Source organism: Struthio camelus, chromosome 16 (genome assembly GCF_040807025.1).
Source record: "Struthio camelus isolate bStrCam1 chromosome 16, bStrCam1.hap1, whole genome shotgun sequence".
Lineage (NCBI taxonomy): Eukaryota > Metazoa > Chordata > Aves > Struthioniformes > Struthionidae > Struthio > Struthio camelus.
Window position 1 is genome coordinate 21550396 of NC_090957.1, and position 21513 is coordinate 21571908.

The 21513-nt window shown below is 41.9% G+C and overlaps 1 protein-coding gene across 3 annotated transcripts in view; it reads right to left on the reverse strand.

The window, feature by feature from the left end:
• Window positions 1-486: 486 nt before the first annotated feature.
• The window catches only part of MNT (MAX network transcriptional repressor), a 107146-nt gene continuing 86119 nt past the window's right edge, over window positions 487-21513 (reverse strand). For all 3 annotated transcript variants that reach the window (XM_068910374.1, XM_068910372.1, XM_068910375.1), the window contains 2 exons: window positions 3932-4124; window positions 487-1564 (listed from right to left, as the gene is read on the reverse strand). In XM_068910374.1, coding sequence (XP_068766475.1) covers window positions 849-1564; window positions 3932-4124 — 909 coding nt within the window. In that variant the 3' untranslated portion in view covers window positions 487-848. The remainder of the gene's footprint in view (window positions 1565-3931; window positions 4125-21513) is intronic.

The following is a 21513-nucleotide window of genomic DNA, read 5'->3' on the forward strand; positions in this document are numbered from 1 at the left end:
AAAATATTGTCAATCATTAAAATAATAAAAAGAAAGTATTTTTTGACATAGCTATAAATATCAAGTCATTTATGAAATTGCAACAAATGAAGTCCAGTTGTATATTCTTTTTCCTTTTATTAGACAGGACAGAATTTCCTTAAAATGCTATAACAAGTCACAGTGATTTTAGATGTTTTTTTTTGAAATGTTATATATTGAAGGGAAATACCTTTAACATGGTTTACCTTTTTTTGTCACTGTATCTGTACCCTGGTCCACCAAACCATCTATCTTAAAAGTTTCTTGTTTAGAGAGGTCACTCTGTCTTCTTCCTCCAAAAATGAATTTTGTCTAATAATCCTGCAAAATAATCAACCTTACCAAAGGCCTTCTTCAAATGTTATATTTATATATATATGTATATACATATATATACACACACATACACACATATATATAAATATAGACTTCTATGATTTTTTTCCATTCTACACAACGTCTCAATAAAGAGATCATCAGCAATTTTTATTCTACAAAGAAGCAACACATGAAAGGGGAAAATTAAAGTCTTAAGAACATCATATCCATATTTCACTGATTACACATAAAAGGAAAAAAAATCACCATGAACAACTGTCTTTAAAGTTTTCTCTGATTAGCAAAATTCAAGTGCAGAGAGGCCCCATTTCTCATCATCACTGGCAGGCTGGTTACTGAGCAGCTGAGGACAGCCCCAAGAGGCCCCAACCCGTGTGTCTTGCCCTTCTCAGTTTTCTGCACTTCTCTCCCTCAGAATCAGACGTGGTTGGAATGTATGGAGTTTAGGAAAGGTTCCCACAAAAGACTTCGCCATCGCACTATCCTCTCTAGGCCAGCTTCAGTGTGCTCACTGGGAATGATGGCATGGTTACCATAGTTACCGGATTTAGGACTGTTTGCCCAACTAACTGTGGATGATGGACAACTTGGGTTCCTACAGCAGGTTTGGCCATCACTGCTTGCTGGCCAAGATTTGTGGTTCCATTCACTTGCTGGTGAGAAATAGTGTGAGCAATGTGGCTCACTACTGGCTGGCTGACAGCCACAGGCTGAGGATAGATGGGCAACTGCTGGCCAAGGTGAGCCATGTGATTGATGGTTGCTGGGTGCACAGTGATGTGGCCAATAGGCTGAGCAGCAGTGGTGAGTTGCACAGGGCTGGACGTGGAAGGTGCAATGTGAGCAATGTGCTTGGTCTGTGGACCCTGAATCACGTGGTTGACAGTCTGAATGACCGAAGCATGGGTAGTGGCGGTGTGGGCAATAACAGTCGATTGCACTGTTGAAGCCGCCACGATGTGAGTCTGTGCTGGGACAATCGCCTGCGGCTGGACCAGTGCTTGTGTCTGGATGGGAGGCTGTGCGTGGGCTGGGGTTTGTTTCTGCTGTATAGATAGGTGCTGAGGCAAAACTGCTGGGTGATGTGAAGCAGCATTTGAAGGGACGGCTTTCAGCAGCTCTGGGTGCTGGCGCTGGGTTAGTTTTGGTAATGAGTTCACTGGCCTGTCATCTTCCATGTCTTCATCAATGTTGTCTTCACCCTCTGGAAAAAAAATGAAAGGAAGAAACTCCCATAAAAAAGAAAGCAGAGCATGAACTGGACTAACCAGACTCATCTGAAGGGCAGCAGATAAGGAACAGGTGACAGCAGGAGGAGTTACTGAAACAAGGGAGGGCAGCACAGCACAGCAGGCTACACCAAACCCCAGTGGGGTGGCATGCTCTTGGCTTCCCTGCTTGTGGGCCAGGGACCTGGAGTCGCGCAGGCTGGATTTGCTGTAAGCCCCAACTAGAGAGGACTGCCTATAAAAGGCTGAGAGATCTCATTTGGCAGGCAAGGGAAGCAAAGCTGACCCTGAAGCAGAGGGAGTGGTGAAAAGTGCAAGGCCACTGAACCTTAGCAGAGGTAAACTGAAAGCACCTGGCTCTCATCTAAGGGCTGAACTCCATCTGGGCTGAGGAGCGCGCCGTGCATAAAGAGGAACGGGATTTCTTTTCCTGTTGAGTTATTCTATCAACTGGCACTACCCTTTGTGCTCCCAGAGCAGGAAGGAAACAGTGATGGGGGAACATGGCAGCAAGTTCCTCAGTCTGGTTCTGGAAAAAGGGAGCTCTGTCCAGTTTGTGAACTAATGAGGCAGGGCAGGAATATGCCGACCCTAAGGAGACCAAGATTATGAGCGGGGCACTTTGTGCTGCCAAAAAAAGCCAGCCAAGCAGCAGAGATAAAAAAAAATCTTAGAAGACAAGGAAGCAGCAGGAAAACAAAGGAAGATGCTTCCCTTTTGCAAGCCCGGTATTTAGTAGTAGCTTGAAGCAATCATTTTCAGGAGATGCCAGCTGGAGAGTTGAATGGCTGACACGTCTATTTACAAAGCGCTCCCATCCTTAACTTCCATTGGCCTACGCTCAAAGTCTATTTGTAATTACGTTCAAAGGTGACAAGCCCAATACAAGAAGCTGAATGCAACTAGGAAACCCAAGTCTTCTCTTTCTGGAACCTGCTTTATCTGTCCTGAGTGTCAAGAGCAAATTCTGTTGCTATTTGGAGGAACTGTTGTGAATGTTTACAAACTCCTATATACCCTTCCAATCTCTGGAAAGCAAAGCACCACACATCCATGGCCTGTCTATTTTTCCTGCTGCTGATGACTGGTAAGGTGAAAAGCAAACGTTGTAGTATCTCACAAAAACTTCTTACTGGGAAGAGCATGCATGAAAATGATTTCCTTCTATTAGCATCATTTCATCTTCACTGTGAATCCTTTTCAGACAATGTGAAGGCTCATTAAGCTGTTCAAATGCTCTGGTGACCCTTCCTGTACCAATTCTTTTTTTTGCATGGCTGAACCCCCTCCTAACTTCACGCACAAATACATCAAGATGCTTATATGCCAATCAGTTCTAACAAGCAGTGATGCATATCTGTGTAAGAGGGAAACTAACTTCATGTTTCAATAGGTTTATCAGCAGATTGAATGTGCGAAACAGCACTTTCAGCACTATATAACATTGTCCATGCATGATTCTCAGTGTACTTTACACAGGTGGATATATATTATTAGGCCAACAGTGATTAAGTAGATTTTTCAAGTGTTTTCTAATTCTGAAACCTTCAGGAAACCTTCAGCCTGTCTTCTAGAAATGCTGCCCCTCATTCCCCCCCACCACCCTTGATCCATTTGTAGACTTCTAGAACCATTCTGCATTCTGAAAATCAGACCTAAGAAGGTGAACTTGGGCACCTGGGACTTGAGGAATCTCAGTAAGAGAGTGATTTTAAAAACTGAGTTCTAAAGGTTGTCTGGCTCTGTCATTAGTTTCAAGTCTAATTCCGATTTCAACTCCTAAACACAGGTTTTAGATATATTCTCAAAGTTCAGCTTTTTAAGATTACCTACCTGATCATGCGCATGAATAAAGTCCCATTTAAGGCCATCTCCAATTTCTTCTAGGAGATGCTAGTGCACTTTAATAAAACTTATAACTGGACATCAGGGCATACCTGCACACGATATCCTTCTTTAACCTGCAATGGTTCAGCTCATCCAAAATCATATTTGAATCCTCCAGAATCACTGAAAAGATGGTACTTTCTATTTCGCTAGAAACCAAGTCTGTTGTAATAATAGTCTTTAACAGTATAATACTTAGGTAGGTCCCCCCTGGTGAAAGTAGTACTACTGATAGTATTGAAATATTTTGGGAAGAGTATTTTAACTAGTGTGGACCAAACTAATATGGATTTTTTTTTTACCTGGATGCAACTTATCTGTTCTCAGTATCTGTTATTAAGCAAAACAAATTTTAATGGTGCTAAATGAAGATTCCCTCCCTCAGGCTACCACGAGATGACTGGGTCTGTAATGTACAGTGATGATTACAACAAGAACAGAGAAACTGAGGGTACCTGATGCTGTCGAGGTAGATGCTTGGTCATCCTCTGGCTGAACTGTCTGTCGAATAATTCTGTCAATTTCCAAGATGTCCATCCACTGGCTTAGCTCATTCTTCAATTCTGCTAACCGTTGCTGGGTAGCGATCTTCTCTCTTGCTAGCCGCTCCATTTCGTGTTCATATTCTTTTTCCTTTCTCTTTAAAGTCTAAAGATGGAAGGAAAAAAAAATATATAAGGAGAGCAAAGACAAGTATAATCTACACTGACTTCGTCACTTCCAAATCCATGGCTGGTTTTCTTTTATTACCAGTTATGCTGCTGTAAAACATGTTCAGACATAGTTATGCCTTTCAAATTCAGACAGAGAGGGAAAGGACAAGAGCGAGGCCATGAAAACCTAAAGGGTTACTTTGGCCAGTCACTTTCTGCCTTCTGTAGGAATGCTGATGAGCCCAGAGTAAAGGCATGTCAGCAAAACTGAAAGGCGTAACCAAGCCAACTGTGTATAGAATCAATTCCATAGGTAAATTTAAAGCCTGGAACTCTTTAGGAAAAGCTGCAAAACTTGTTCTCTGAAAAAAGTAGTTTTGCCATTCTAAGGACAGAAAATCATAGTATGCTCCACTACCTTCTTTCTGCATTCTTTCCATTTTCCCTCTAACCTCACCAACAAAACTCAAAAATAAAGAACCAAAAACAATGAATTATGATTCCTCCAGAATGTAGAAGCCAGACCCTTCCCAGTACAGCACTTCCACCCTGCTGAATTCCTAAGCTAAATGCAGAACACTGACAACACATGCGTGCAAACGTTGTCATGAAAAAGCTTCTCGTAAGGACATCAACAAAAGAATCACGAATACAGAGCGCTCCTGGAACAGTGAAGGAAACTGTCCAAGGTCCCAGACAGGTATTTGTTGGAGAGGCAGCAATATAAACCTAGTCTCTCTGGTTCACTCCTCTCTCCTGTTTCAGTCCAAGGGAGCTCCTTGTTGTATTTCAACATCAATTTAGAGTGACAGGGGTCGGTACTCAGTTCCCAACATCATCCTTACTTCACCTGCCTTATGAAATATTTAAAGAGGATTAAGGCTTACAGCAGACTGATGGGAAGGTGCAAAGGAGGTGAAATGGGTGCAGTTCCCTCTGCATCTCCAAGTGAGAGAACATGAGATAACCGTCAGACAGAAACACAATAGCCACACCATCTGAATGGCTGACTACATAAATCTATGACCGAGCATCGCTAAAGGAATGGGAGCATCTACACAGAGAGCAGTGCTGCTGCAGAGCAACCAAATTGCTGACCATGGATTGAAAAAGGTAAAAAAACGTCACACACCCTTGCACTGAGACAGAAATACCAGGCGGAAAACTCTGCTTTCACGCAGGCTGATAAAGCCACAAACATATTCATGCATTTCAAAGACAAGGTATGTAGGAATAGATAGCATCTTTTAGTAAACCAATTGATAGCAGCTGGGAGAAGAGAGACTAGATTTTGGCACAGAATCCCAAACAGGTCTGCACAAAACCATAGGTTGCATTTCCTGAACCTCAGGTTGGTCAACCCACAAATCACAAAGAGAGAGGGAACTTTTATATGGTCAGAAGAAAAGAAAAAGCACAAGTACTAACTAGTTTCTGAGCAACACACACCACAACAAGAGCTCCTGAAGTAGAAGAGGTGGCTAAGTGCCAACAGTACCCTGCATCACAGGGGAAAATCTGAAGTCAAATGAGGAAAAATAGCATACGTTATCCTTTTCTGCTAATGCCCAATCACAGAGTACTGGAATCCTGATACATTAGTCAGCAGAGAAGGGAAGAGATGCTTTGTCAGTCAGCATAATACAAAAAGGTGCAACAAACAGGACAACGCTACCTAGTACTATTAATGGGGAATATAGAGAAAATAGATCTGATAGGAGCCAATTACTGAGCTACAGAAAGAAACACTGGAGGAAACAACAGCTGATCTTCACAAAAGTTTTATGAGATTTCAAGCCAGCTGTGAAACACAGAATATTAATAATAAAGAACCCTTTCCTCCAGCCCAGGTCAGCACTTATTATGAGCATAAAAGAGACAAAATGAGTAAAATCTGCAAAATCATGCATATCCTGTCCGTTTTCTAAAGCGAGTTTGGCCATTAGGAATCTAAATCACATACACACTTTTGAAAACGTCAGCTATACAGGCCTCTGCAGGGTCTGCATGGGTTCTCTTCTTTATCCATTGCCGACACACGCTGAATTTAAAAGCAAACCTTACACTTATCGGAGTGGTAGAGGATCAGAGTCATAGTCTTCTGAATATGTGCTCTTTAGTACTCTCTGCTCTCAAGTACTCTGGAACAACTGCAATCAGAATTTGACTTCATGCACTTCATTTTAACGGTTCTGTCAAATCAATGGTTTCATCTCAAAAGTTACCTGGAAATAATGTTAAGGAGTGTTCAACCAGGCCCTTATATTCCAATACAATGAATAACTTAGCTCCTGCTTTCTTCTTATAGAAAAGAAAAATTAAAAACAATGTAAGCTTGTCCTGATAATAACAAAAAATGAAGTATTTTTCCCAAACATGACCAAACTGAATATTAGTAGGACACAATCATTTGAGGTGTGTAAATGGAGAAAATTCCTTTAGTCCAGTTTAAAAGCTTTTCTGAATGTACCATTTCCACTCAAAGGGCTAGTTCTGTCCCTGTCACCATTTGTTAAGTTGTAAGAAGGCAGAGGATAAGCCAGTTCCTTAACATCAACATTTTATACTGAAAACCTCCAACAGACCTGTAGCCTACAGTGGTGAGAGGAGTTTTTGAGATGACAGGGTATATGCAACAGGGAAGTTCTTTCAATGCAAGAGATGCAGGTAAGAGGGGTCAGAGACTTCTGGCTCTGTTACAGCGCTGACTTCTAATCTGGAGACTGCTTTTAGATCTATATGGCTGCATATGCTTGAAATCCCTATGCTTGTTTTAAAGACTGTTATTCCGCTGAGTGTGGTTGAAACATTTTGTCTGACCTAGGCAACACAGTAACACTGCATCTGTGCCTCGATTTTTTTGCAATTGAACAGATGTGGGCTGGAAGGAGGAAGGGGACTGAGGGGAAAGCTAAGGCTACTGAGGAAGTACCTTCTCCTGTGTTCAGGTTTAAAATATCCTAGAAAGGAACTTGTCTGAACGTCTTCCCCTTTACTATGTAATCAGGAAAGAAGCTAACAGGAGAAAGCCTGAGACCACAGGCTTCACCACAGACAGCCACACGCCCTGCCTGTTTCTGCAGAACTTCTCTCCACATGCATTCTCCATACAATTATTCAGAAGGAACTATAATGAAAAGAGAGAACACAGTAATACAGCTTTCCAAGAAGATCAGAAATCTATGCAGCCTCAGGACCCATATCTTGCACATCTCAAGCATATTCAGGTGGATTTGTTTTCCTTCCCTGCTGTGAGAGGACTTCAAGCAACAGAAGAAAGCATGACAGATCAGGTTTGGACAGGGGTGGCTGCCTGGGCTTGTAATTAGCTACAAAGTTTTAACTACAGAAAAGGAAAGCAAACCCTTAGCCAACACTACCAGAAGTCTCCTAGAGGCCAGAGTCAGGGAGCTCACATTGTCGCTGAGTAATCCGCTCCTCTTACACATGCTTCTGGGACTGCCTTTTGGAAACCGGCCTGTCTGTATGGCACTGCTCCAAGCCCATCCCTTCCCGGCCGGGCCTCCCTCCTGCCCCTGAGCAGGGCTACACGTGTCAGCAGTCTGAGCCCTCCCTCTGCTGGGAAACGTCTTGACCAGCTGCCAGCTCCCAACAGCCACTTGCTGTAACTGCACATTCCTCGCAAGGCTTGTGCAAACAGCCCTCCTGACACTGGTGTGCTTACGCAGGCTGGGCGCTCTCCAAGGGGAGGCTGCTGCGGAGGCTGTGAGCAGCAGATGGGCTGGAGTCTCTCTGCCGGCATGGGTAGCCTTTCAAAAACTATTCCAGGATGCAATTCACTGTGGCTCACTGTGGAAAGGCTGACTGATCCACTGCTTGGCCTAGTAATGAACTTGGTGAAATTCAGGAGGGCCCTCCTCCTTTCCAGCACCTCCCCTCCCAGTGCTCCCCTGCTCTTTACAAGTGCCACCTCAGCCAGCCACACGTGCTGCCTGGACTGCAGGAGCTGCATGTGTGTGCACTGCCCTTAAGGATGAGCCTGCGAGGCAGGAACAGACCTTCCCGGACCAGCTGGCCTCTGTGCAGCAAAAGGCATTCACCTCTAGCAGGAACTGTTGCTAGGGGATGGGCAGAGCACAACCTGCTGCAGTAACAGGACTGATGCAACACGTGACGGATGGCAGGAGAGGGGACAAGGAGCAGAGACCCTCCTGCCCTCCGGTTTCCTCCCATACAGAACCACTGAGGAGCTGGTAGGGAAGAGAGGTAGGTAAATGTCTTCCCTTGCTCCTCTCTCTGACCAGCCTCATCTATAATCCCTTTGGACAGACTGCCGCCTGGCATCTGCCTGTCTACAGGTTGTTTTCAGATCATCCTGCCCGTGTCAGGTGCCTGATTTTCCAGTCACTCAATAGAAAACGCCATAGAGATAGCCAAACACTAGTCATTTGGACTCTGCTCACCTATATACCCTCAAACACAAAACTTCTTTAGAGACGTGCCCTAGTCCTCAATATATTTTTGTTAAAGACAGGAATTTCTTATAACAGCAGAAGTATCATAATGGATCCTACCCTATTAAAAAAAAATCATAGCAATTACATTTATTTTTAAAATAAGAAGCAACCACGCACACACTCCTTTCACCAAATGCAAACCTTTTAGATCTTCAACAGAATTAGTACCTAAGGTTAGAACTGAGAAGGGCAGAGAAGGGACCCTGAAACCACGCACATGAAACAGATAATTAAGAATTAAATTTCAATAAAGAAATTCATACAAATGCCTGAACACCTCTCTTTCAAGGTTTCACATTACATTAAGCCGGAGGCATGTGTATCTGGGACAGCTGCAGGTTTTTAACTGCTATCTGACCCACTTTCCCTGGCTGCCACTCCTACTGGAAACTGCTGGGAACAGCAGAGGCTAAGACTCTGTCTGATACGGCGCTCGTTGCTGGGATAAAGATTAAGCTGTCTGCCAAGAACTGGAAGGATGCACATTCCCCAGGTTTGACCTAGGCCTCAAGATTCAAACCCCTATTTTAGCAATTCTCTTTCCAAAAGATGATTCTTCCTTTCGCACTGTTTTGCTTTTTCTATCAGGACACAGTCCCACTAGGAGCTCCCTGTCCAGTAGCAGGGATGTGCTTTGCACTGTCTTCACTTTTATCTCATGGTCTCATTCAGACAATGTCCTGTTTGACTGAGTTTATAACATTGCTCCCCAAATATCACACTTCCCCTGTAGCAGCTCTCTCTCCTACAGCACATATCATTTGTGTATAGACTGAAATGCGCAAAGGAATACTTGCACTGGGGAGCTCCCAAGAATAACTAAGAATGGCAACAATAGCGCTGCATCTTCCTTCACAACATTACCTAACAAATCCTACACAGGGAGTGAATTAGATTATCAGCCTCTTTCTCATTTTCCAGAAATTCCTGCCACCAAGCAGCTCTACGAGCACCCAGCCTCAACAGGTCATCAATAGATTCATTTCTTATCTGTAGCAGTCCCCTCCCCCAGAGAGGCAGGACAAGCACTTACACAGATAATACATGCTCAAGGACAACTGCGGTAATATGCAGGAAACCAAGGTTAGCACTCACTGTGTCACTGTAACAAACATAGGCTTATATTCTCCTATTATAGCACTGATCTTGCAGCTAGACTTTAAATGTTGTTGTTAATATGCTCTGCCCCTCTCCCTTAAAAATCTGCTGGAGCTTTGGGTTGGTAGCTATTAGAACAGACAAAAATCTCTAGCATTTCAAAGTTCATCTCATTGACTATGTATTATCTGAATGTGAAAAAATTACAAAAAAGTTGAGCTGAGTTTCTTCCTAATGTGCAACTATATGCTTTATGAGCTTTATGCTTCACATACACCATGAACGTAGTCTCTGGCAAGGATGAACATCCAGGGAAAGCGTTAAGAAAAACCCCGCTGCATAACTGAGCACTCAGCGCCCAGTCTTTTGCTATGCAGTCCCTCACCCTCCACAGAATGAAATGCTACAGTCCTCTGTCTGGGAAGCGAACGTTCAAATCATGGTGGTCAGGCAGAGCAGACTCCAATTGCTCCGTTCTTGTTCTACGCCTGGGTCAGCTGTTTTGCCAAGCTGTACACCTATGTTTCATCAGAGAAGCAACATTCAGAACGGAGTAAGCCTGCAAATTGCTAGTGTGAAATCCTTAGTTCACGACACACTGATTCTGTTTCTCTTTGGTGGAAAAGTTACTCGAGTTATTTGCATTTCTGTTTCCCTACTTGCCTCAGAGAGTTGCAAGGATGAATTAACCCCGGCAGCTGTAAACTCCTAAAGGAAGCAAAGCATTACTTCCAAATCACAGTACTTGTTCAGAACAGCATGGCACTGTGATTATGAACATTCACAGAGACGGCACAACAAATGCACCACCTCTTGAGACTGCTGTTTTTAAGCAACAAATTTCAGCACAGACCCTTCTCCTTATGTTTGTGCCAATATGATTACAATTCTTTTATTTTGTTTTTAATGTTGAGAAATTGGAAGCTTTGGGTGCCCAGACAACTTTTACTCCACAGTATAAGGAAGGTACTGTGAAAAGCACAACTCTGGAATTGATTTAGTTTTTATTTCTATGCGCTTAAAAAAAATCCACAAGAGCAGCACTAACAGAGACAGTAGACCTTGACCCTGACACTGATGTAGTGGGAGCAATTGATCTAACCTGGGAAGAAATCATGGATTTCATGACTTACATGCTAATGCATCCATGGCTTTTGACAATTTGGGAGTTTTGCACATCAGTTGCTAGCCCTGGTGAAAATTAGTTGATCATTTCATTAAGAACGTTTACAGTTCTTGCAATTTAACTCCTAACCACACAGAAAATAGGGAGCAGAGACCAAGCGGTAGAACACAGTAATAAACTCATTGCAAAGACGAGTATTCATTTAGTTTGGGAGCTTCTTCCATCTCTCAGCGTGCAAGAACAATTTTGAAAGTGAAAGCTGTATTTAAAAGGTGTTTTAACCATTCAGACCCTAGTATAGCCATACACTTAACTGTGTGTTTAATATAACGTACACGAGTAACGTCACAGCAATTGCACCTGACTTTGAAGCTGAGAGAAAGTCCTTTGCGAGGCAGTGCTTACAGAGGACTAACGGGCCTGGGAGTTCATTGTGACTCTAACCCTTCTCCAAGCCACCTTCTGTCATCATCTGCATCTGTGCAAAGCAGGCACAGAAGGGCTACTGCTGCCATACACTTCTGGAAATGGTGACAGGAAAGTAAGAGCAATGGTGACAAGAATCCTTTCATCTTCTATTTAAATAGCAGTGACCAAATTAAAATCCATATGTGGGTTTGCTTTTCTCCCCATGAGAATCTGATTTTCTTCCTTTACATGTAGCTGTCAGCTTCAAAGCAGCCTGTACTCACATGGATTATTAAAGCAAAACTAGTACAACTATAATGACAGCAAACACACAACGTAATATGAGTTGTAACATTTTGCCCCTTTGTGCTCATTCTTCTCACTGTTTCAAAACTGTTATTTGGTGCTTCTGTGCATTCCTCTTGCCATTATTTGGTAAAAAAACCAGAAACAAACTACTGTTGTTTCTACACAGTGGCAGTCATTTTTCACTGTACAAATATTTCCACTTTATAGCTGGCTGTAATTAAATTGCTTATGCTTATGTCAAGATTGAAAATAATGCCCCAAATGCTTTCTCTGTGCTTGTCTCCAGAGTAATGCTAGCCCTGTAGTTGGCATCAGTGAGGTTTAAGGTCTTATCGGAAAGCTCCCCTTATAAACATCACATTAGCAATTTAAAAATACACTTTCAATTATGAGCTTTTCCAAAAGTGTATTTCAGCTGCTGTGTTCTATTACATGACGGTCACTGATTAAGAATTCCTCATCAATGGGTAATCGTGAAAGTGATTTGTAATTTTAAGCCAGATCCTTTAATTCTTTGCTACTGTGATCCCAGCCTCTACAGCAAGCTATGAGTTCTTCAGTGAAAAATGATAGCTCCCAACGACAGCAGTCCTAGATGGAGAATCTCCACAGCACTGAGCAAAACAGTCATCAGTAAGGCTTTTCTGTTTCCATATAGAATTTTGATTCCTGTTATAGAATTCTACATGTAATGAAAAAAGCTAAATGCTGCAGAAAAGTGTCTTAACCTTACAGGGACTGCCACATTAAAACAAACTGATGGTGCAACCAGTCCAGCAGCCTGTCACCATCAGTGTTGTAACCAGAAACACCAGAAGAGGGCACAGCAAATCACTCTGCAGGGAGGGCCACCGAGGAAAGTGCAGCCCTCAAATAATCTAAGTCCATAACCCAGAGACTGATTCGAGAGTCTGAAGGCAGAGGTGATACACTCACTTGCAGCACTTTTCAAGATTTGCATTAATTGTACCAATTTTGGACGTTCCTGCTTTAAAAGTGAACATCCATTCCTGTTTAAATCTTGCTACATTTTCTGTGAAGTTATTCAGATGCAACAAGTAGTTTCTCTAAAACCCAGTATCTAAAGAAATTGCTTGCTCCAACTCAATACAATCTGCTGTGATGAAGGGAGAGACAAAGTAAGAAAGAGTGAAAACTAAGAGCTCGCTCTCTACATCCGTAGTCAGATTGGCGTCCTCATTTACCTCAGTGGAACATGCACATCAGTAACAGCTACCTAAATTAGTAAAGGTGATAGCATCAAGCCTTAGCTTCTACGTAAAGGACTCACTCCTGTAATTCCTAGATCCAGAACCTGAATCAGTGGGAACTGATGCCAGTGGGAATCAGTTCAGAATCAGGCCCCTCAGTCTGTGATGCCCCTGTAACTACAAGGTACAGAAAGCAGTACCTGGCAGGATCAGGCCCAGCACCAGTGGTAACGCTTGTATCTCACGTTCTACTTGTGTGAAACCCCCAGCTGGTTTCTACAGGAACAAAAGCTATGGTTTCTATGGTAACTGTTTCATTCAGCTAGCTTTTACAGATGAAATCTTGCAGCGGTGGTAGCGTAGGTTCCTGCTTTCTTTAACCTACTGCCACGGATGGGAAAATACAGGTCACCGCACAACAGCATCATTGTCAGCTATCAGAGTAACTGCTTTATCACTGCCATTTTCCATGTTCTAGGAAAGATCTAACACACACACAAGCATTCACGTGCACTCAAAGAGGTGTATACGTGCCCCATTAAAATCACCCATGTGCGACTACATCCCAACAGTTTGTACTACAGAAGTTTTTCCATGGGTTTTCATGCAAGTCTTAACTCAGTATAGGATTATGGTCTCGCTTTCCCCAGAGATATGTAAAATCACGACGGGCTTGATCCAAAGTTCTGAGAAGTTAACATAAAGGCTCATCTGTTTTGGATCAGGCTGTACTGCATCACTGCTAAGGAATTCATAACCTGTGCTTTCAATAGACAATCCACTTTCAGTCTAAGAGGTGCTGGACACAAGGAACTGAAAAATAATTCTTACCTGACAGTTACTTTGTCTTATGTATGAAATAACACTTACATTCATCGCTGTCAAAGGATGACAGCCACTGCTTATTGGCGTACTTAGGAGGGAAGTCAAAGACACACTTAACCCTGAGGACCCTCCCTGACCTCTCCAGGGCAGATGTGAGACTCCTGGGTATATCTAACACATTACAGACTATTGGGCTAGAACTAGCAGGTGAAGTTAAGCTGGAACTTGCCAGATATGCTCAAGAACTTCATGTGCTCAAGAAAACTTCTTTGCTGAAGGAAGAAAGAAAGGGGAAGGAGCAGAATAAGGACTGCAGACTACCACTGTCTGCTGATCTCAGGCTCCTAAGTTCTCAAAGCTAACACTTTACATGAGCACTGAAATAAACATAAAACTTGCAAGACGAAACACAGAGGCCATCCTACTCTACTTCCAGGTTTGATCACCAATAGACTGCAGCAGGCTGATCATATGCAGCTACATATACAGTAGCTACCTTGTAGACACTTTAAAGGAGGTTAAGCAACCTGCAGTGTGATATGAGCAGTCGGGTGCAGGTCTATCTGCAGACCTCACAGATGCGACAGGTCATTTGTTAGCAATGCTTTTCCATTTGTTTAACCTCTGGACAAGGAAGGCAGCCAAAGAGTTTTGTTATATTCTAGGATGTGACTTCACCCTCGCATGCATGCAGCAAGCATGGTGTTTTCAGGAAACGAGCAAATCATTTGCTGCAGAAGCTCCACTGCCTTTTCTACAAGTGACCAGAGAACATTTCTGGCAAAGATTTTGTGATCATCACATTTTGGTGCATCCAACACTATTCCCTCTATTTTACAGAAGGAGAGCTAAATATCTAGATAGAAATACTTCATGGAATAGAAAAACTGTTCGGAGCAGAGAAATAATGGGAAAATGAGAACATGTACTGTTATTACTAATTCGCACATTGTTAGCACATAGATCCCTAATAAAAAACACACTGGGCCGTAATCTCTGGAACAAAAATATAGTTGAAATACGGCTATCTGTACAGGCCAGGATCCAGCCCCTTGCAAGCACAGTTCTCTGAACAAAGTACATGTATTTACTAGGGTAGAAGGTAAGAAGAATCCAAATCAGGAAGACAAAGAATAAATTCAGAAAAGGACAGAAAAAAGAAGTAAATGACTGCAACACGCAGTACAAACACAAAGCAGAGCAAGGGCATAGCCACTCCCCATGGCAATTACCAAAACCTTGCTGATTTTTACCAACTTAGCAGATATGTTTTATTCCTCAATATTGCCTTCATGATTAAGAGTAATCCAATTAAAAAAAAAACATTTAAAGTATTATTTGCAATTACAAGGTGTTAAGTTCGGTTTTGTGCTTTTTTTTAAATTTTTTTTTTAAATTATCATAATCATTGAGGAAATAAGTGGGACATTTTCAGTGATGCTATTGGTGGGTGCCCAAAATACCCTGAAATACTGTGTTGTTTGTGCCTTGGAAAATTATCCAAACTCAAATTTGTTTAATTTATTTGATGTGGTACATACATCTGTGGTTTAACTCCAATAACTTTCCATACATTAAAATAAAGCACATTCGTCATTAATAATGGCCCCTTGAAATGCAAACTGCTGAATTCTGGACTCTTATTTATAAGCCTTTCATGCGTCTACATGATGATGCACAGAAAACAATTCTGGAAGACATAATATAGTTATGCTTTAGAGCTATAGCCAAATGTCTTACTGTTAAGAGATGAGGGAGAGATAAATGTGGAGACATAATATCATCTTATCTACTTGCTGCAGTATTCTTATATTTTTCTTGGAGGCATCTCACAGTGACTGCTGTGAGAGACAAAATACAGTTCTGGATGGATCCCGAGTATGGCACTCCCTTTGTTCTTATTTCTACGAATTTGGCTTAGTCAAAGGGCAAGATGCACCAATGAGCTTCATATCAGAACATAAACATTCCCAAGGTTTTGAGTGGCTGTCATTGGGGGACACGTAGATGAGGGTTTCAGTTGTAACAGGAACACACTTCCTATAAACACAATTTTGGCAGATGACGGCAGTTCTGACAACCATATGCTAGTGGAGAAACTTTCTCTGGCAGAACTACATTCCCTAACAGAAGAGGAGTAACAACACCCCATCCCCAGCAGCACAAGTGGAGCGTGGGGCCTCCCACACATCTCAAACGAATGCATCAAGGATGCAGAAATAAGGCGCAAAAGCTATGAGACTGACAGCCTTACTGTTTGCAAATTACTGGGGGGAGGGCAGGCTGACTCATTGTCCTCTGCCTGGAGTGGGAGGTAAGGCAAAGTAAGGGTGATAACTTGCATTGCTTATGTCTATAATCTACCACATACAAAACTCGGGAAGAGGTCTCAAGAGACTAAGGTACTATGTCTCTTTTTCTCTGCCTGTGACTCAGAGAAAAATATAGATCCTCCCATGCCATCTCTGTTCCTCAGTTTCTCCACTAGTGCAATGAGGTCAGCGCTAGTCACTCACATCATGATGGCTCCATTTATGGCCCACAAATCAGATCTGGGTCAACCCAGCTCTTCCACTGCCTTGAAGGCAAAGGGAACAGATCTCAGGACAGCATGTAAAATCCAATTTTTGCACCTGTGCAAGGCCATAAACTTCAATCACAATCTTTGCCTCCATGCAGGAGAAGAGCTTAGCATTGCAAGTGCCTATTAGCTCAGCAGCCAAATATTTCCTGCAACGCCTGCACATGGCCAATACTTAGACTCTCTGGAGTACGTCACAGAGGTAGTCCAGAAGCTGTCACTCAGACTGCAGCACTGCAAAAGCTGAAGCACCACTGCACAGTACAGCACACCTCCTGCAGCTGAGAGACGGCTTACACGAGTAGGTAAAGCACCATGAAGTTCTCAAACATAACGTGATAGAAAGGTGCCAACTACTGGTGACGATGAGTTCTGAATCGTAACAAATACTAAACTAAAAAGGCAGAGTATAACAATAATTTTAAATTAAAATTCTGTTTTATTTATGGTTCATTCCTTTTTGAAAGTTTCCCTAATTCTCAGCTGATCAGCGTTCTGCAAACTCACCTAACCTGTATAAAATTAACATCATCGTTCATAGTGCACGTGCACGAACAGAATAATGTAGAAGTGGGGGCTCGTTTTGCTAAGTTTTACATGGGCCTTGAGTAGCCATATTCTTCTGGCATTCCAACATGCAAGCTAGCTATCTTTTGGACCTAAGCTGATGAAGGAGAGGGGAGGGGAACAAGGGAGAAAATTTCCAAAGTGGCTGAGTGACTTCAGAATCTCCCTTTTTAGACTGATCTATTGACACTCAACAGCATTTCTACTGCTAAATCACTTAGTTATTTTTGAAAATCTATCAAAAAATCAAACTTGACTGAGATGCAGAGTGGCTATTACAAACATGCAAGTTCAAAGGTCACTCCTGTATGATCATACAAATCAAGATCTGGCACATTCTTTTTCTCCCTGGTGTAGCAATTTGCAGAGAAAAATACAATTTTGCAACGATCAGTTCCAAAGCATCCTAGAGACTAATTTCTTAACAGCTGCTGACAGCCAGACTCCTTAACAGTGCCAAGTCACCTAGTTAAAGGCAATGCCCTAGGATTAATAAGAGCGTGCCAGTTACCTAGAAACACATGGCGTGGACAAAACCAGATGAAGCATTTTGGATGGGTAAGTTTCTTTGGAGAATGGGATCATGCTTCTTTTAAAGATACTTTCCACTCAGGAAAGTTTTGGGAACAGGAGCAAAATAAAAGCTTGTCTTTCTAGTGCTGCAGGAAAATCTACAACCATTTCCAAGGAAACAGTGCTTAGGTGTTAGGAGGTGGCTCCCTAAAATACAAGTATAGTGAATAATCACATATCTGCCCAACAGATGGCACCCAACTTGCACCTAATTTGTATAGAATAACAGGTCACCTGCCGTCTACCTTCCTCTTTCAATTAGAATCATAATTTTCAAAGATTAACTGTCACAAAATACTGTTTTACGTTGATCTGAGCTGCCGCCTAGTTATTTGGATCATGATACAGCTCAGTGTGACAGGATCCACAGTCTTCACTTGATATCCTCATTATCAGGCTGCGGCCTGTGCTTTTTCTATGGGTGCTGTATTGGCTGCCTCTCAATTAGCAGCATGTCACCAGTGAAGAAACAGTAAAAAGCCTACAATGAAAGAGACATTCTAAACCTAAATTTCACATTATATGTTTAACTCCTTATGACATAAAAGACAATTGAGACAGCTAAAAGCAAAAGAAATTGAAAAAAAAAAAAAGGAGCAAATTTTCTAGTTTCCTTGTGCAACGCATTTGTCAACGTTCCGTGTTGAAGCAGCTTCATTGTTTCACCAAGGTCATCCAGTTTCCCCATGGCCTGTGAGGATCTTTCCCCATAGTAGTAGGGGGGAGGGAGAAAGGGAAGGGGAGGGGGGGGAGAGAAAATCACAGCTGCACACAGGAACGCATTCTGACAAAACCACAAGAATCGGCAAGGCAAGTCCCCAGCACAGACCACAATTACTACGAACATTTGGTAAGTAACAACTGAGACAGAGATATTTAAAATCTTACTTATATTTCCACATCCCTGAAAGTATGATTTATCAGTATTTCTATCACATCACAGTACTGCTGACAGGACAACAGGAGATTAAGCTGATACCAACTTCCTGGTATATCATAAAAAGTTTCAAAATCCTTCTCATTTATTATTTTGTAGTTGACTGATATGCCCAGCAAGCCTGTCAATGACATCTATGACTACCACCCATTGTGTAACATGGGCTGAACTCTGCTGCACTTAGGCACACGCTCACAATGACTGCTGCTTTCCTGTAACTATCCTAGTAATTTAACAGGCCAGTAACTACTGTAACTTTAAAGTGCATCAATGCACATATTTGCTCTCTGCTAGTCAGAAAAGGAGTCCAAACAATCCTTATAACTCTGTACCATGGGGCCCCTAACCTCTTCCCAATGAGGCTATGAGGGAAAAGCAAAAAGACAAAATAAGCAGAACGGTTACGTCGTCGTTTTTGTTGTTTTCCTAAAAAGGAACCTGAGGGTCACTGTCTCGGAAGAAATTAGTACTGCTACTAGTAGTGATTATGACAAAGTTTTAAAGGTGGGTGACTTTTGTAATATTAAACATAAAATAAAGCCTGTGTAATCAAGCTGTACTTACTAGCGCTTTAGTCATGTCATTTGCGCTCTTCTCTTTCCCATGCCTGCTCTCTGATCTCACAGGAACCAGTACGAGTACTGGCACCTGGAACAGACTCCCAACAAAATTCACTTTGAAACCCTATGTTATGTTAGAATTTGAGGTTGTGTTGGTTTTTAGAGCCTTGAGTGTTTCTTTAAACTGCTACTTCAAATGACAGCAGTATGATAGATGCAGATTTCCTAACAATTAAAAAAATACGAAAAAGTTGTAATTTTGTTTTCCCTTTTCAAACTCAAGTGTATGAATCACAAGTGAGACACTGTACAAAACAGAACCATCCCATTTGGCAAAGATTAGGAAACAGCTTCCATTCACTCAACAATGTCCAAACACTGGGCATTCAGAGAGATCTATTGCATGATATGTCTTGCAGCCGCTCCTGCAAATAAAGTCAATCCACTGACTGCTGTCAGGGTGGAATCTCCCTTCAAGTAGATTAGACTACAACTGGTAAGGAACAGCTGAGGATTTGATTTCAAATTTCCAGAGCTGCCTGAGGGCCCAAAGCGATTTTGGCTGATGTACCAGCCAGAGTACTAAACTGCTTGATTCAAGATGGGAATCCAAAGTTTCTTCTATTCAACGATTGTGTGAGTTATCCAAAGGAAAAACAATGTGTCAGTGCAATCAATCAGGAATTTACCTAGAGAAGTGTTAGGCCTACATGACATCACAGTGTGTTGCTACACGCAAGCCTCTTGCCATTTAATTCAGAAAACATACTACCCATGACTCTCACTGAAACTTTATTAGGAGACCGCAGCAAATGATAAATGGATGCTTCTCAGAGGACAAGGAGTTTTCTCAGAGGGCTTTAGGCCAGTCTTTTGGAAGGTCCCTTCAACAGGAAAATGGCTCCTTTTACAGGCAATATGATGGAACGGATCAAAAAGTCTTAGGATTCAGAAATGCAAAATGCTAAGTATGCTCAGTGCTAAGAGATGAATGTTAGCATCCCTCAGCTTCTCAAGTTTAGGACCCCATTACCTATATTGATGTAACCTGATGTAGTACCTCTGAAGCTAAAGTCAATTCTTCAATGACTCCATCAAGAAGAGGAACTAGATCCTGCACGTACTGTGCATTCACAACTCCCACCAACTCCAGCAGAGGATCAGCCCTATAACCTAACTCTGTTTCACCTTTTTAAGCAGGTTACAACTTGCTCTACTTCACTAACTCAGCATTGTTATTTCTCATCTCTTTCCAAAATCTACAGATGACACTATACGCTTGCTGCATGGCCCCAGCCCATTGTTGCTGGAAGCCTTTATTGTTTGCAATGAAATCCAGGCTAATTAGACAACATAGAATCAATGGATCAGGTCAGGTAAACAACATGAAGAAGCACCACTTGGCATGTGAGTGCTGTTCACAAGAAGGAGGTACTGAAACTACTAAAAGAGCCAGGTTCTCACTAGGTTAGTTATACAGGAGATAAACGTCTTGACCTAGTAGCTGGCAGAGAATAAAAAAAAAAAAGTTACAACTGTACTTTTCAAGGTGTGTAACTTAATCTGATTCAGCATCAGTTTGGCTTAAGCCTTTTGATCAATAATCCAGCCACTACAGTGAATGAATCTAAATGAGCTCTACTCTTTATACAACACTCCAGACAGATCAGATTCTAACTTCAAATATGCGGATTTACTGTCTGTGGTACTGCATATCTCCCTCCATCAGAAACTAGTATGCTTGTAGTGTCCTCCTTTACTTATGTAACATGTAAACTCTAACTTGAGCATTAACATGGGACTTTAAAAAGGCACAGGTCTTGCTCTGGTCCTTTGCATTAGGCAGCGATGAATTATTGTGTTCAGACACTGATTGAATGACCTATAAATAAGACCAATCAAAAAAGAAGAGACGCTGTGGTTATTAACTGGAAAATTTAAGAAATGTGAAAACAGTACCTGATCTGTTCACGTGTCTGCAAGATCAATTAAAAAAAAAAAAAAAGACAGCACTTTACGATTTTTTACATGCACTATTTGGGAATCCTTGGATAGTACTTCCACACACTCTGCCCTTCAGAGAGTCAATTCAATTGCTTATTGTTAGCATAGATGTGAAATTTACACCATTTATAGTTGAACGATGTGTTAGTTTAGGCAGTTTGAAATACAAAAGAGGCTAGGTGAGGATAAACTGAGTATTTCAGAACAATTTTAAATGTTTCATGTAAACAATTAGCTTTACTAATTAGCACAGATAAGCCGGTTCATGATGGATTTCTACTCCTGGCGGGAGGTTAGAAATCAGCTCTGTAATTTACTGTTGATATTATAACAGCATCCTGTGATCTCAGCTGAGATGCATCACTGTTGAGAGTATACTGCACAAATAAAAGGAAAAAGAGCAGAAGAGTTCATACTCCAAACAGAAGTGACAAAGGAGGAAACAGACACAGGGAAAGTCAAAGTAACCAATGTGCTAATGGTGAAAAACTGAACCAAAGTCTCTTGGCACCGAAGTCCAATGATGATGCTGAGACATCTTCTATTGCAGGATCATGCGGTTTTGTTTATGAAATGAGAAACAGTTTTGACAATGTAAGAATAGCATCCATTCTCCTACCTAGTATAATTGCTTTTCACATTATGAGTATTTCATATCCGTGTCCACTGGTTTGAATTTGCTGAACAACTATTTTCCTTTCCAGCTG